Genomic DNA, 15,156 nt, shown 5'->3' with positions numbered 1-15,156 from the left:
GAAGCTTCTAGGGGAGGGGTTGCTGCTAATCAGGGGAGCGTCTGTTTGGCATTCAGAAGACATGGGGGATTAACAAACCAAAGGGTGATGAAGACATGGAATTCACTGCCACAGGAGGTGGTGGCAGCCAGTGTGCCCTCTAAGTTGAGTTGGCGTGAGCTAGCTCACAGATTTTTCGGTTTTAACAATTTATTGATATCATATGATTTCACAACTTAGTTATTTCTTAATTATCTCAATATTAATCCGTATGACATTTCAATCCTCCCTCCCTCCAATGTTGTATTTTAACAAAAACAAATAACATACGGTTACGATGTTTAGTTATATCTTTTCTATCCCTAACCCATATGATATTTTCAATCCCCCCTCCCTCCGTTATTAGACTTACCCCGAAGTTATATATTTAAATCTAAATATAAAGGTATCCCAAACCCATCAAAACACACTGTCTTTTTCTTCTCATTCATATTAAAAAATTGTCCAATGTCTTTTTACGTTCCATTCTAACTCTATATATTTAAATTTCTTCCACTCCTTTTTAAACACTTCCAGATCATAGTCTCTCAAAGTTCTTGTTAATTTATCCATCTCGCTCCACGATAAAACTTTCACAATCCAGTCCCATTTCTCTGGTATTTTTTCTTGTTTCCACAGCTGCGCATACAGCTAGCTCACAGATTTTTAACCTCTATATCAGGGGAACCTCTGATCCAAGCCATGTTGGATCAGGCCAGTGGCCCCTCCAGTCCAACACTCTGTGTCACATAAGAACATAAGAGAAACCACGTTGGATCAGGCAAATGGCCCCTCCAGTCCAACACTCTGTGTCACATAAGAACATAAGGGAAGCCATGTTGAATCAGGCCAGTGGCCCCTCGAGTCCAACACTCTGTGTCACATAAGAACATAAGAGAAGCCCTGTTGGATCAGGCCAGTGGCCCCTCCAGTCCAACACTCTGTGTCACATAAGAACATAAGGGAAGCCATGTTGAATCAGGCCAGTGGCCCATCCAGTCCAACACTCTGAGTCACATAAGAACATAAGAGAAACCACGTTGGATCAGGCAAATGGCCCATCCAGTCCAACACTCTGTGTCACACAGTGGCCAAAAAACCCAGGTGCCATCAGGAGGTCCACTAGTGGGGCCAGGACACTAGAAGCCGTCCCACTGTTGCCCCCCCAAGCACCAAGAATACAGACCATCTCTGCCCCATACAGAGAGTTCCAACAATACGCTGTGGCTAATAGCTATTGATGGACCTCTGCTCCAGATATTGATCCAATCCCCTCTTGAAGCTGGCTATGCTTGCAGCCGCCACCACCTCCTGTGGCAGTGAATTCCACTTGTTAATCACCCTTTGGGTGAAGAAGTACTTCCTTTTATCCGTTCTAACCCGACTGCTCAGCAATTTCATCGAATGCCCACGAGTTCTCATATTGTGAGCAAGGGAGAAAAGTACCTCTTTATCTACTTTCTCCATCCCATGCATAATCTTGTAAGCCTCTCTCATGTCACCCCACAGTCGACGTTTCTCCAAGCTAAAGAGCCCCAAGCGTTTTAACCTTGCTTCATAGCTTCATGCGTTCACGGCTCTGGATGCTTGAGCCTGCCCCATACAAGGCCTGGGTAGCCACCTTCTGGCAGTGACTTCCAGACGCCTCCTATGGGGCAAGGGCTCCTCCTCGTTTGCCCTGGGCAGAGTGCCCCAATGGGAGGGAGCCACTGATCCTGCAGACCCATCCTAGACTTTTGCTCCAGAATCCAGAATCAGAGCCAGTTTGATGTAGCGGTTAAGTGGGCTCTAATATGGGAAAACCAGGTTCGATTCCCCACCTCCACATGCAGCTGCTGGGTGTGACCTTGGGACAGTTACAATCCTCTCATAGCTGTTCTCTCAAGAGGAGGTTCTGTCTGAGCTCCCTCAGCCCTCACAGGGTGAGGAAGTGAAAGGAGATTGTAAGCCACTTTGAGACTGCAAGTGAAGGGTGGGGGTATTAATCCAAGCTCTTCTTCTTCTTCATTAAGCACACACACTCCCCATTGCACAAATGGTAGCACAAAGGAGCTCAAGGAGACACAACCAGCCATGACAAATGACCGCGCAATAGAGCTGAGGGAGCTGCAGCCAGCCATGGCAAGTGATGGCACAAAAGAGCTCAAGGAGATACAACCAGCTGTGACAAATGACAACGCAACAGAGCTGAAGGAGTTGCAGCCAGCCATGGCAAGTGATGGTGCAATAGAATTGAAGGAGTTGCAGCCGGCCATGGCAAGTGATGGCACAAGAGAGCTCAAGGAGATACAGCCAGCCATGACGAATGATGGCGCAATAGAGCTGAAGGAGCTGCAGCCAGCCATGGCAAGTGATGACACAAAAGAGCTCAAGGAGATACAGCCAGCCATGACAAATGACGGTGCAACAGAGCTGAAGGAGCTGCAGCCAGCCATGGCAAGTGATGGCACAAAAGAGCTCAAGGAGATACAGCTAGCTGTGACAAATGATGGTGCAATAGAATTGAAGGAGTTGCAGCCGGCCATGGCAAGTGATGGCACAAGAGAGCTCAAGGAGATACAGCCAGCCATGACGAATGACGGCGCAATAGAGCTGAAGGAGCTGCAGCCAGCCATGGCAAGTGATGGCACAAAAGAGCTCAAGGAGATACAGCCAGCCATGACAAATGACGGTGCAACAGAGCTGAAGGAGCTGCAGCCAGCCATGGCAAGTGATGGCACAAAAGAGCTCAAGGAGATACAGCTAGCTGTGACAAATGATGGTGCAATAGAATTGAAGGAGTTGCAGCCGGCCATGGCAAGTGATGGCACAAGAGAGCTCAAGGAGATACAGCCAACCATGACAAATGATGGTGCAACAGCTGGTGGAGCTGCAGCGACCCATGGCAAGTGATGGCACAAAAGGGGTTCAGAAACATCCAAGTACAGTTTTCTATTTTATCCAAAACTGTTCATCTCTACTCTGCTGCCTGATCTGCCCATACCTGGTGAGCACTGGAAGCCGTCCCCTTCATAGCCAGCCTGGCAACGGCAAGAGAAGGAGCCAGGAGAATTGAAACAGTCAGCTGCCGGGTGACACTTCCCCTCTGCGCATTCGTCCACATCTACAAAGAGAGGAGAGCACCCAAGAAACTTTAGACAGTAAATACAAAAGGTGGTAAAAATGCATTAAGAGCAGACAAAGAGCCTAGACAGCAGATCGGGAAGTAGAAGAAGACGACGACTGCAGATTTATACCCCGCCCTTCTCTCTGAATCAGAGACTCAGAGCAGCTTACAATGTATATCATAAGAACATAAGAGAAGCCATGTTGGATCAGGCCAATGGCACATCCAGTCCAACACTCTGTGTCACTTAAAAACATAAGAGAAGCCATGTTGGATCAGGCCAATGGCCCATCCAGTCCAACACTCTGTGTCTCATAAGAACATCAGAGAAGCCATGTTGGATCGGGCCAATAGCCCATCCAGTCCAACACTCTGTGTCACTTAAGAACATAAGAGAAGCCATGTTGGATCAGGCCAATGGCCCATCCAGTCCAACACTCTGTGTCACTTAAGAACATAAGAGAAGCCTTGTTGGATCAGGCCAATGGCCCCTCCAGTCCAACACTCTGTGTCATTTAAGAACATAAGAGAAGCCATGTTGGATCAGGCCAGTGGCCCATCCAGTCCAACACTCTGTGTCACTTAAAAACATAAGAGAAGCCATGTTGGATCAGGCCAATGGCACATCCAGTCCAACACTCTGTGTCTCATAAGAACATAAGAGAAGCCATGTTGGATCAGGCCAATGGCCCATCCAGTCCAACACTCTGTGTCACTTAAGAACATAAGAGAAGCCATGTTGGATCAGGCCAATGGCCCATCTAGTCCAACACTCTGTGTCACATAAGAACATCAGAGAAGCCATGTTGAATCAGGCCAATGGCCCATCCAGTCCAACACTCTGTGTCACATAAGAACATCAGAGAAGCCATGTTGAATCAGGCCAATGGCCCATCCAGTCCAACACTCTGTGTCACTTAAGAACATCAGAGAAGCCAGGTTGGATCAGGCCAATGGCACATCCAGTCCAACACTCTGTGTCTCATAAGAACATAAGAGAAGCCATGTTGGATCAGGCCAATGGCCCATTCAGTCCAACACTCTGTGTCTCATAAGAACATAAGAGAAGCCATGTTTGATCAGGCCAGTGGCCCATCCAGTCCAACCCTCTGTGTCACACAGTGGCCAAAAGAAAACCAGGCAGCATCAGGAGGTCCATCAGTGGGGCCAGGACTACTAGAAGCCCTCCCACTGTTGCCCCACCCAAGCCCCAAGAAGACATAGCAGAAGACATGGCAAAAAAATTTATATATACACACACACTGTGGCTAATAGCCACTGATGGACCTGTGTTCCATATTTTTATCTAAACCCCTCTTGAAGGTGGCTATGCTTGTAGCCGCCACCACCTCCTGTGGCAGTGAATTCCACATGTTAATCACCCTTTGGGTGAAGAAGTACTTCCTTTTATCCGTTTTAACCTGTTCTTGTATTGTGAGAAAGGGAGAAAAGTACTTCTTTCTCTACTTTCTCCATCCCATGCATTATCTTGTAAACCTCTGTCATATCACCCCGCAGTAGACGTTTCTCCAAGCTAAAGAATCCCAAGCGTTTCAACCTTTCTTCATAGGGAAAGTGCTCCAGCCCTTTAATCATTCTACTTGCCCTTTTCTGGACTTTCTCCAATGCTATAATATCCTTTTTGTTTTTATGTGACACAGAATGTTGGACTGGATGGGCCATTGGCCTGATCCAACATGGCTTCTCTTATGTTCTTATGTGACACAGAGTGTTGGACTGGAGGGGCCATTGGCCTGATCCAACATGGCTTCCCTTATGTTCTTATGTGACACAGAGTGTTGGACTGAATGGGCCATTGGCCTGATCCAACATGGCTTCTCTTATGTTCTTATGTGACACAGAGTGCTGGACTGGAGGGGCCATTGGCCTGATCCAACATGGCTTCTCTTATGTTCTTATGTGACACAGAGTGTTGGACTGGAGGGGCCGTTGGCCTGATCCAACATGGCTTCTCTTATGTTCTTATGTGACACAGAATGTTGGACTGGATGGGCCATTGGACTGATCCAACATGGCTTCTCTTATGTTCTTATGTGACACAGAGTGTTGGACTGGAGGGGCCATTGGCCTGATCCAACATGGCTTCTCTTATGTTCTTATTCTTCCAGGCTTTTGGTTGAGGCAAGCAGACGTCCTTTCATCCTACTGTCTATTGTCCTCCCCACAAAGGGCCGAGAACTATGTCTTAATCTGTAAAATGTGCCCGCCCCACCTGTGTCTATCTTACTGAGCTGTGCTCTTTTAATTGTATATTATTGATTTATTGTTGTATTTTAACCATTTTATTATGACTGCAATCCGCCCTGAGTCCGTATGGGAAGGGCGGAATATAAATCCGCTAAATAAATAAAAATGAAGAACATATATTTATACCCCGCCCTTCTCTCTGAATCAGAGCCTAAGAGAAACTCACAATCTCCTTTCCCTTCCTCCCCCACAACAGACACCCTGTGAGGTGGGTGGGGCTGAGAGGGCTCTCACAGCAGCTGCCCTTTCAAGGACAACCTCTGCCAGAGCTATGGCTGACCCAAGGCCATTCCAGCAGCTGCAAGTGGAGGAGTGGGGAATCAAACCCGGCTTTCCCAGATAAGAGTCCACACACTTAACCACTACACCAAACTGGCTCTAAGGGGAGGAGGGGAAGCTGACTGTTTCCTCCTCCCCCCCCCCCCAAAAAAAATACGTGATCACCAGTTTGAGGAAAGCAGGGACAAGTGTTTCCCTTCTGGGCAGCTGACATCTGAAGCCACAAAGAAAAAACCTTTTCAAACCCTTCAAATCTCCAGAGCAGAGAAACACAAAGTCAGGTGGTCTGGGAAATGGCCTCCCACAGCCGATAGCGCCGGAGGGAGAAACTGCTTCAAGTCTTCCTCACAACAAGGGAAGCTGCACAAAAAGGGCTGTCAAACAAGTCATCCTCTTTGATACATTGGGCTTTTAGCTGACTCACCGGCAGATTGCCTGACCGGGAAGCCTAGCCCCATCTTGTCCTATTTCAGAAACTAAGGGGGGTCAGCCTGGGTTCAGACTTGGATGGGAGACCACCGAGGAAGTCTAGGTTCCCAGCGGCAAACCATCTCAGAACATCTCTTGCCTTGAAAACCCTAGGGCTGGGGTCTCAAACGTCCCTGTGGGACAGATCAGGTCCCCAAAGGGCTCCTATCAGGCCCGTGAGCAAACCACTGTCATCTGCTTCCTTCTTCCTCTGTTACTTTCTGCTTTCTTTGCCAGGCTTCCTCCATCGTGCAGGAGCTACAGAGCAAAGCCTCTATTTCCTCCATTGGCTGACCATTACGTACAAGAGCTCGCAATGCCCAGCCATTTCATCCTTTCCCCTGGGTCTTAGGCTCAAAGCATTGGCCATGAGATTTCCGTAAAGAATGTCAGTAAACCAAAAGTAGGTTTGCAGCTTACAGACGCATATTCAAATAACACCTGAACAGCATACTCAAGATTGCTGCAGCACAGACACTATCTCCAGATTATGATGCAATCATTCAGAGCAAGAGGTGTCAGTTATCAGAGACTGTTAAATAAATAAAATATTAGCAAGAGTGCTAATCTTTTCAGCATGTTTTATTTTTTAAGGTTTCTAAAAAAAATCTTATTTTTATATGTTTAATTAGTAATATACAGTTTATACTTAGTTATTTTTGCTATCCATCCATCCACTATCTATCCATCTACCCATCCATCCACTATCTATCTATCCATCCATCCATCCATCTACTCATCTACCCATTATCTACCCATCCATCCATCCACTATCCATCTATCCATCCATCCACTATCTACCCATCCATCCATCATCCATCCATCCATCCACAGTCCATCCACCCACCCACCCACCCACCCATCATCCATCCACTATCCATCCATCATCCATCCATCCATTATCCATCCACTATCCATCCACTATCCATCCATCCATCCATCCATCATCCATACACTATCCATCCGTCCATCCATCCATCCATCCGTCCATCCATCCATCCATACATCCACCCACCCACCCATCCATCCAGTATCTATCCATCCATCCATCCACTATCCATCCATCCTTCTATCCATCATCCATCCATCCACTATCCATCCCATCCATCCATCCACTATCCATCCATCATCCATCATCCATCCATCCATCCAGAATTGAATTGCAACTACCTTGTGGAGCCTTATTCTTATTTGTGTTATATCTTCCTTTTAATGGAAAAAACGGTAATGTGTTTTATTGTACTTTCTTGCAATTAAGTTAATAAAATTTTTAAACTGAGATACCCGATATCATGTTTATTTGTGGACAGATTAAGACGGGGCAGCCTGTTAGTCTGTCTGGAGCAGCAGGAAAGAGCCATAGCCCAGGAGCACCTGAAAAACTACCAAAATCCGTGGCTGCAGGGGAGGAGCTTTCAAGAGTCCCTGCTCACAGCACCCGAAAGATCAGTGACCCTTGTGGCAGGGGAGGAGCCTCCTGGTATCTGAAAAAGTGAGCTGTGACTCACAGAAGCGCCTCCCCTGCCACAAATTTTGGTAGCCGTAAGGCTAGGCATGTGTGACTGGTTCAAGGTGATCCAGCCAGCTGCTATGGCAGAGTGGGGATTCGAACCTGGATTCCCAACTCCTTCCCCACCACACTGTGGCTTATCCCTGAGGTAACCTGCAAGCTTATTTTGGAGACAATTCCATTGAAGGGGCTCTTAGCCACAGCCTATTGTTGGAACTCTCTGTCTGGGGCAGTGATACTCTGTCTTCTTGGAGCTTGGGGGGCGCAGTGGAAGGGCTACCAGCACCTGGGGTTTTTGGCCACTGTGTGACACAGAGTGTTGGAGGGGATGGGCCATTGGCCTGATCCAACATGGCTTCTCTTATGTTTGGGACAGTGATGCTCTGTATTCTTGGTACTTGGGGGGCGCAACAGTGGGAGGGCTTCTAGTGTCCTGGCTCCACTGGTGGACCTCCTGATGGCACCTGGATTTTGTTGGCCACTGTCTGACACATAGTGTTGGACTGGATGGGCCATTGGCCTGATCCAACATGGCTTCTCTTATGTTCTTAACGTCTGGGGCAGTGATGCTCGGTATTCTGGGTGCTTGAGGTGGGGACACACTGGGAGGGCTTCTAACCCCACTGGTGGACCTCCTGATGGCTCCTGGGTTTTTTGGCCACCGTGTGACACAGAGAGTTAGACGATGGCCCATTGGCCTGATCCAATATGGCTACTCTTATGTTCTTATGTTTGGGACAGTGATGCTCTGTATTCTTGGTGCTTGAGGGGGGGCGCACATTGGGAGGGCTTTTAGTGTCCTGGCCCCACTGGTGGATCTCCTGATAGCACCTGGGTTTGGTTGGCCACTGTGTGACACAGTGTTGGACTGGATGGGCCATTGGCCTGATCCAACATGGCTTCTCTTATGTTCTTAATGTTTGGGGCAGTGATGCTCGGTATTCTGGGTGCTTGAGGTGGGGACATATTGGGAGGACTTCTAGTGTACTGGCCCCACTGGTGGACCTCTTGATGGCACCTGGTTTTTTTGGCCACTGTGTGACACAGAGTGTTGGACTGGATCGCCATTGGCCTGATCCAACATGGCTTCTCTTATGTTCTTATGTCTGGGGCAGTGATGCTCTGTATTCTTGGTGCTTGGGAGGGGCAACAGTGGGAGAGCAGTGTCCTGGCCCCACTGATGGACCTTGTGATGACCCCTGGGTTTTGGCCACTGTGTGACACAGAGTGTTGGAGGGGATGGGCCATTGGCCTGATCCAACATAGCTTCTCTTACGTTCTTATGTCTGGGGCAGTGATGCTCTGTCTTCTTGGTGCTTGGGTGGGGCAACAGTGGGAGGGCTTCTAGTAGTCCTGGCGCCACTGATGGACCTCCTGATGCTGCCTGGGTTTTTTTTGGCCACTGTGTGACACGGAGTGTTGGACTGGAGGGGCCACTGGCCTGATCCAACATGGCTTCTCTTATGTTCGTATGTGACACAGAGTGTTGGACTGGGGGGGCCACTGGCCTGATCCAACATGGCTTCTCTTATGTTCTTATGTCTGGGGCAGTGATGCTCTGTATTCTTGGTGCTTGGAGGGTCATAGTGGGAGGGCTTCTAGTATCCTGGCCCCACTGGTGGACCTCCTGATGGCACCTGGGTTTTTTGGCCACTGTGTCACACAGAGTGTTGGACTGGAGGAGCCATTGGCCTGATCCAGCATGGCTTCTCTTATGTTCTTATGTCTGGGGCAGTGATGCTATGTCTTCTTGGGGCTTGGGTGGGGCAACAGTGGGAGGGCTTCTAGTAGTCCTGGCCCCACTGATGGACCTCCTGATGCTGCCTGGTTTTCTTTTGGCCACTGTGTGACACAGAGGGTTGGACTGGATGGGCCACTGGCCTGATCAAACATGGCTTCTCTTATGTTCTTATGAGACACAGAGTGTTGGACTGAATGGGCCATTGGCCTGATCCAACATGGCTTCTCTTATGTTCTTAAATGACACAGAGTGTTGGACTGGATGGGCCATTGGCCTGATCCAACATGTTTTCTCTTATGTTCTTATGTGACACAGAGTGTTGGACTGGATGGGCCACTGGCCTGATCCAACATGGCTTCCCTTACGACTGGGCGGGGGACAAAGCCGAGGAGCCTCCTGCTCCCTTCCCAGTACCAAAATTCCTTCCCTCCCCATCGGCTTACCTGTGCAATTGTGCCCGTTGCCCGCATACCCGGGGAGGCACACGCAGCTGAAGGAGCCTCCCCCGTGGTGCACGCAGCGTGCCCGATCCGCAGCGGCGCAGGTGTGCGTGCCTTGGGCACAAGGATCAGATGGCGGCGCTATGGCTGAAAAGGAGGAAAAGAGCACGGGCGTGACTGGGAGAAGCAACCCGGGCGTGAGAAAACCACACGCTGAGCCAGAACCTCTCCACCTTGCGAGGTCGGACTGGCCTTCTCTGGCTGGCAGCCACTCTACTGGGACTCAGCCGGGGGTCGTTCACATCACGGGGTTCTAGATAGGAATTTCAGCATGGAGGGGAGCCCAGCAGCCCCAGTCCCGGTGATTTCTCTGCCACTGCTGCTCCTGAGCCTCTGCAACTAACCTTCCCCAGTTCTTACACTGCTAAGCTCCAGGTGGGGCCTGGAGATCTCCTGGAATTAGAACTCACCTCTGGGAGTCAGAGACCAGACCCCTCCTCTGCAGGCTCCACCCCCCAAATCTCTAGGCATTACCCAAACCAGGGGTGGCAACCCTCCCCGGCTCCGGGCCCCCTATAGGCAGGGCGTTTTTTTGTTGGTAGCAGGAACTCTTTTGCATATTAGGCCACGCCCTCCTGATGTAAGAGCCCCGTGGCACAGAGTGTTAAAGTGCAGTTCTGCAGTCCTAAGCTCTGCTTACGACCTGCGTTCGAGCCCCGGCAGAAGCTGGGTTTTCAGGTAGCCAGCTCAAGGTTGACTCAGCCTTCCATCCTTCCAATGTCCTTCAAATGAGTCCCCAGGCAATGGGGAAGGCAATGGCAAGGAAAGAAAAGGTCCCCTGTGCAAGCGCCAGTCATTTCCGACTCTGGGGTGACGTTGCTTTCACAACGTTTTCACGGCAGACTTTTTACGGGGTGGTTTGCCATTGCCTTCCCCAGTCATCTACACTTTCCACCCCTCCACCCCCAGCAAGCTGGGGACTCCTTTGACAGACCTCGGAAGGGTGAAAGGCTGAGTCAACCTCGAGCCAGCTACCTGAAAACCCAGCTTCCGCCAGGGATCGAACTCGGGTCCTGAGCAGAGCTTAGTACTGCAGCTTTAACACTCTGCGCGACGGGGCTCTGTACAGAGTAGAGGAAAAGGAAAGGTCCCCCGTGCAAGCACCAGTCGTTTCCGACTCTGAGGTGACGTTGCTTTCACAATGTTTTCACGGCAGACTTTTTACAGGGTGGTTTGCCCTTGCCTTCCCCAGTCATCTACGCTTCCCCCCCAGCAAGCTGGGGACTCATTTTACTGACCTCGGAAGGATGGAAGGCGGAGTCAACCTCGAGCCGGCTACCTGAACCAGCTTTCGCTGGGATAGAACTCAGGTCGTGAGCAGAGTTCAGATCACAGCACTGCAGTACTGCTGCTTTACCACTCTGCGCCACGGGCGAAGCACCCTGTAAAAAGTCTGCCGTGAAAATGCTGTGAAAGCAAAGTCACCCCAGAGTTGGAAACGACTGGTGCTTGCACAGGGGACCTTTCCTTTCCTTTTCCCCTCCAGATGTAGCCAATCCTCCTGGAGCTCACAGTAAGAAGATCCCTGTAAACTTTTAAAGGACTGGCTACATCAAGGGGGGTGCTGAAGAAGACTCTTGAGAGTCCCTTGGACTGCAAGAAGATCCAATCAGTCAGTCCTGAGGGAAATCAACCCAGACTGTTCCCTGGAAGGTCAGATGCTGAAGCTGAAGCTCCAATACTTGGGCCACCCAATGAGAAGGGAGCACTCCCTGGAGAAGACCCTGATGCTGGGAAAGACAGAAGGCAAAAGAAGAAGAAGAAGATATTGGATTTATATCCCGCCCTCTACTCCGAAGAGTCTCAGAGCAGCTGACAATCTCCTATATCTTCTCCCCCCCACAACAGACACCCTGTGAGGTGGGTGGGGCTGAGAGGGCTCTCACAGCAGCTGCCCTTTCAAGGACAGAGTCTCAGAGCGGCCTACAATCTCCTTTCCCTTCCTCCCCCACAACAGACACCCTGTGAGGTGGGCGGGGCTGAGAGGGCTCTCACAGCAGCTGCCCTTTCAAGGACAGAGTCTCAGAGCGGCCTACAATCTCCTTTCCCTTCCTCCCCCACAACAGACACCCTGTGAGGTGGGCGGGGCTGGAGAGGGCTCTCACAGCAGCTGCCCTTTCAAGGCCAACCTCTGCCAGAGCTATGGCTGACCCAAGGCCATCTCAGCAGGTGCAAGTGGAGGAGTGGGGAATCAAACCCGGTTCTCCCGGATAAGAGAGCTGTGGCTAACCCAAGGCCATTCCAGCAGGTGCGAGTGGAGGAGTGGGGAATCAAACCCGGTTCTCCCAGATCAGAGAGCTATGGCTGACCCAAGGCCATTCTAGCAGCTGCAAGTGGAGTAGTTGGGAATCAAACCCGGTTCTCCCGGATAAGAGAGCTGTGGCTGACCCAAGGCCATTCCAGCAGGTGCAAGTGGAGGAGTGGGGAATCAAACCCGGTTTTCCCAGATAAGAATCCATGCACTTAACCACTACACCAAACTGGCTCTCACACCAAACTGGCTCAGTAGCTCTGCTGTGCGATTGAGAGAGCCTGGCAAAGCAAACTATCCCTCCCCCCTTCCTCTGTAGCTGTGATGGAGAAGGAAGGAGGAGAGAGGGAGGAGGAAGCAAACGATAGCCAGTTGTTCAGGGGCCTGATAGGAGCCCTCTGGGGGTCTGATTAGGTCCCCGGGCTGCATGTTTGACACCCCTGCTCTAGAACACATAAGAACATAAGAGAAGCCATGTTGGATCAGGCCAATGGCCCATCCAGTCCCACACTCTGTGTCACACAGTGGCCAATATATGTGTGTCTGTGTGTATACACACACACATATATATACTGTGGCTAATAGCCACTGATGGACCTCTGCTCCATATTTTTATCTAAACCCCTCTTGAAGCTGGCTATGCTTGCAGCCGCCACCACCTCCCGTGGCAGTGAATTCCACATGTTAATCACCCTTTGGGTGAAGAAGGACCTCCTTTTATCTGTTCTAACCCGACTGCTCAGCAATTTCATCAAATGCCCACGAGTTCTTGTATTGTAAGAAAGGGAGAAAAGGACTTCTTTCTCTCCTTTCTCCATCCCATGCATAACCTTGTGAACCCCTATCATGTCACCCCGCAGTCGACGTTTCTCCGAGCTAAAGAGCCCCAAGCGTTTCAACCTTTCTTCATAGGGAAGGTGTTCCAGACCTTTAATCGTTCTAGTTGCCCTTTTCTGCACTTTTTCCAATGCTATAATATCCTTTTTCCAATGCTATAATATCCTTTTTGAGGTGCGGTGACCAGAATTGCACACAGTATCCCAAATGAGATCGCAAAATAACATGACACAAAATAAACCAAAGCAAGCAGATTTCGGACATTTGTGCAGATGGCAAAATTTCAGGTACGCTTCAATAAACGATAGGGGTGCCACTCCTGGGTTGGGAAATACCTGGAGATTGAGGGGAGGGGTGGAGAATGGGGAGGGGCCTCAGTAGGGAATCTTGCCATACAGCCCATCCTTCAAAGCGACCATTTTCTCCAAAGAATCTGATCTCGGTCGCCTGGACATCAACTGTAATCTCCTGGTGCTGCCTTGAAGTTGGCGACCCGACACACAGCCCACGCTCTCTACACCCAACTCCTCCATTTGCATCCCCGGAGCAGGCCTTCCTCAAAGAGGACTAGCTTCTCACCTAGGCAAGTGGCTCGGTCGGCTGCCAGCTGGAACCCGATGGGGCACTCGCACCGGTAGCTGCCCTGGGTGTTCACGCACACCGACTCCCGGCTGCAGCGGCTGATGCCCTCGGCGCACTCGTTGATGTCTAAGGAGAGCAGAAGGGAGGAGTTGAGTTCTCGCAGATGCCCAGAATCCAACTCTGCTGGTCTTAAAGGAGCCGCCAGACTCGCACCGGGTTCTCGCATCAGTTTGTTAACTCTTTGAACATATATGAACATATGAAGCTGCCTTCTACTGAATCAGACCCTGGGTCCATCAAAGTCAGTATTGTCTTCTCAGACTGGCAGCGGCTCTCCAGGGTCTCAAGCTGAGGTTTTTCACACCTATTTGCCTGGACCCTTTTTTGGAGATGCCGGGGATTGAACCTGGGACCTTCTGCTTCCCAAGCAGATGCTCTACCACTGAGCCACCGTCCCTCCCTTTGATTTGCATGGGAAATTGCTGCGATTCACAGGTCTTACCAGCTGTGTTGATTCAATCTTTTTTGTGTGTGTCAAAATCACTCTTTATTATTGCAATGTATTGTAATAATATTTATATTTTTTTAAAAAAACCATCAAAGAAAGCACTAATATATGTTGAAAAACACTGGAAAGTAAAGGGACATTTAGTGACGTTTGAAAACAGTTGAATGAATAAAGAAATGAATAGTATATGAATAGTATAAAGAAATGAAATAGTATAAAGAAATGAATAGTATAAAGAAAAGATGAATTTTTTTTGTTAATTTTTGTTAATCTTCTTCTTCCAGCTCAACATTAGGAAGAACTTCCTGACTGTTAGAGCGATTCCTCAGAAGAAGATGATGATGATATTGGATTTATATCTTGCCCTCCACTCCAAAGAGTCACAAAGCGGCTCACAATCTCCTTTCCCTTCCTCCCCCACAACAAACACCCTGTGAGGTGGGTGGGGCTGGAGAGGGCTCTCCCAACAGCTGCCCTTTCAAGGACAACCTCTGCCAGAGCTATGGCTGACCGAAGGCCATGCTAGCAGCTGCAAGTGGAGGAGTGGGGAATTAAACCCGGTTCTCCCAGATAAGAGTCCACACACTTAACCACTACACCAAACTGGCTTTCCTCAGTGGAACAGGCTTCCTCAGGAGGTGGTGGGCTCTCCTTCCCTGGAGGTTCTTAAACACTGGCTAGAGGGCCATCTGACAGCAATGAAGATCCTGTGAATTTGGGGTAGGTATTCATGGGTTTCCTGCATTGTGCAGGGTATTGGACTAGATGACCCTGGGGGTCCCTTCCAGCCCTATGATTCTGTGATTCTAATTAAACTTTGTTGGTCTTAAAGGGGCCAAGGCAATGAAGAGCTTTGGATGTGATAGCCCAGTGGTGGCCAAACTGTGGCTCGGGAGCCATATGTGGCTCTTTCACACATATTGTACAGCTCTCGAAGTCCTCATTGGCTGGCTTGGAGAAGGCACTGAAATTACTTCTACAAACCAAGCCAGCCAGCGGCTCAGAGAATGCATTTAAAGTTAAAGTTGCTTTCTTTCCACGTCTCCCTCCCTCCCACCTCCCTCCCCACTTTGGGAGGGACGGTGGCT

The 15,156-nt window shown here is 49.7% G+C and overlaps 1 protein-coding gene across 1 annotated transcript in view; it reads right to left on the bottom strand.

The window, feature by feature from the left end:
- The window catches only part of NID2 (nidogen 2), a 106,357-nt gene that overhangs the window by 31,813 nt on the left and 59,388 nt on the right, over positions 1–15,156 (bottom strand). The window contains exons 8-10 of the mRNA XM_060261475.1: positions 13,558–13,743; positions 9,834–9,977; positions 3,002–3,121 (exon numbers count right to left, since the gene is read on the bottom strand). Coding sequence (XP_060117458.1) covers positions 3,002–3,121; positions 9,834–9,977; positions 13,558–13,743 — 450 coding nt within the window. The remainder of the gene's footprint in view (positions 1–3,001; positions 3,122–9,833; positions 9,978–13,557; positions 13,744–15,156) is intronic.

The sequence above is a fragment of the Heteronotia binoei genome, chromosome 21, assembly GCF_032191835.1.
Source record: "Heteronotia binoei isolate CCM8104 ecotype False Entrance Well chromosome 21, APGP_CSIRO_Hbin_v1, whole genome shotgun sequence".
Classification (NCBI taxonomy): domain Eukaryota; kingdom Metazoa; phylum Chordata; class Lepidosauria; order Squamata; family Gekkonidae; genus Heteronotia; species Heteronotia binoei.
This window is presented reverse-complemented; position numbering and strand designations above follow the sequence as displayed.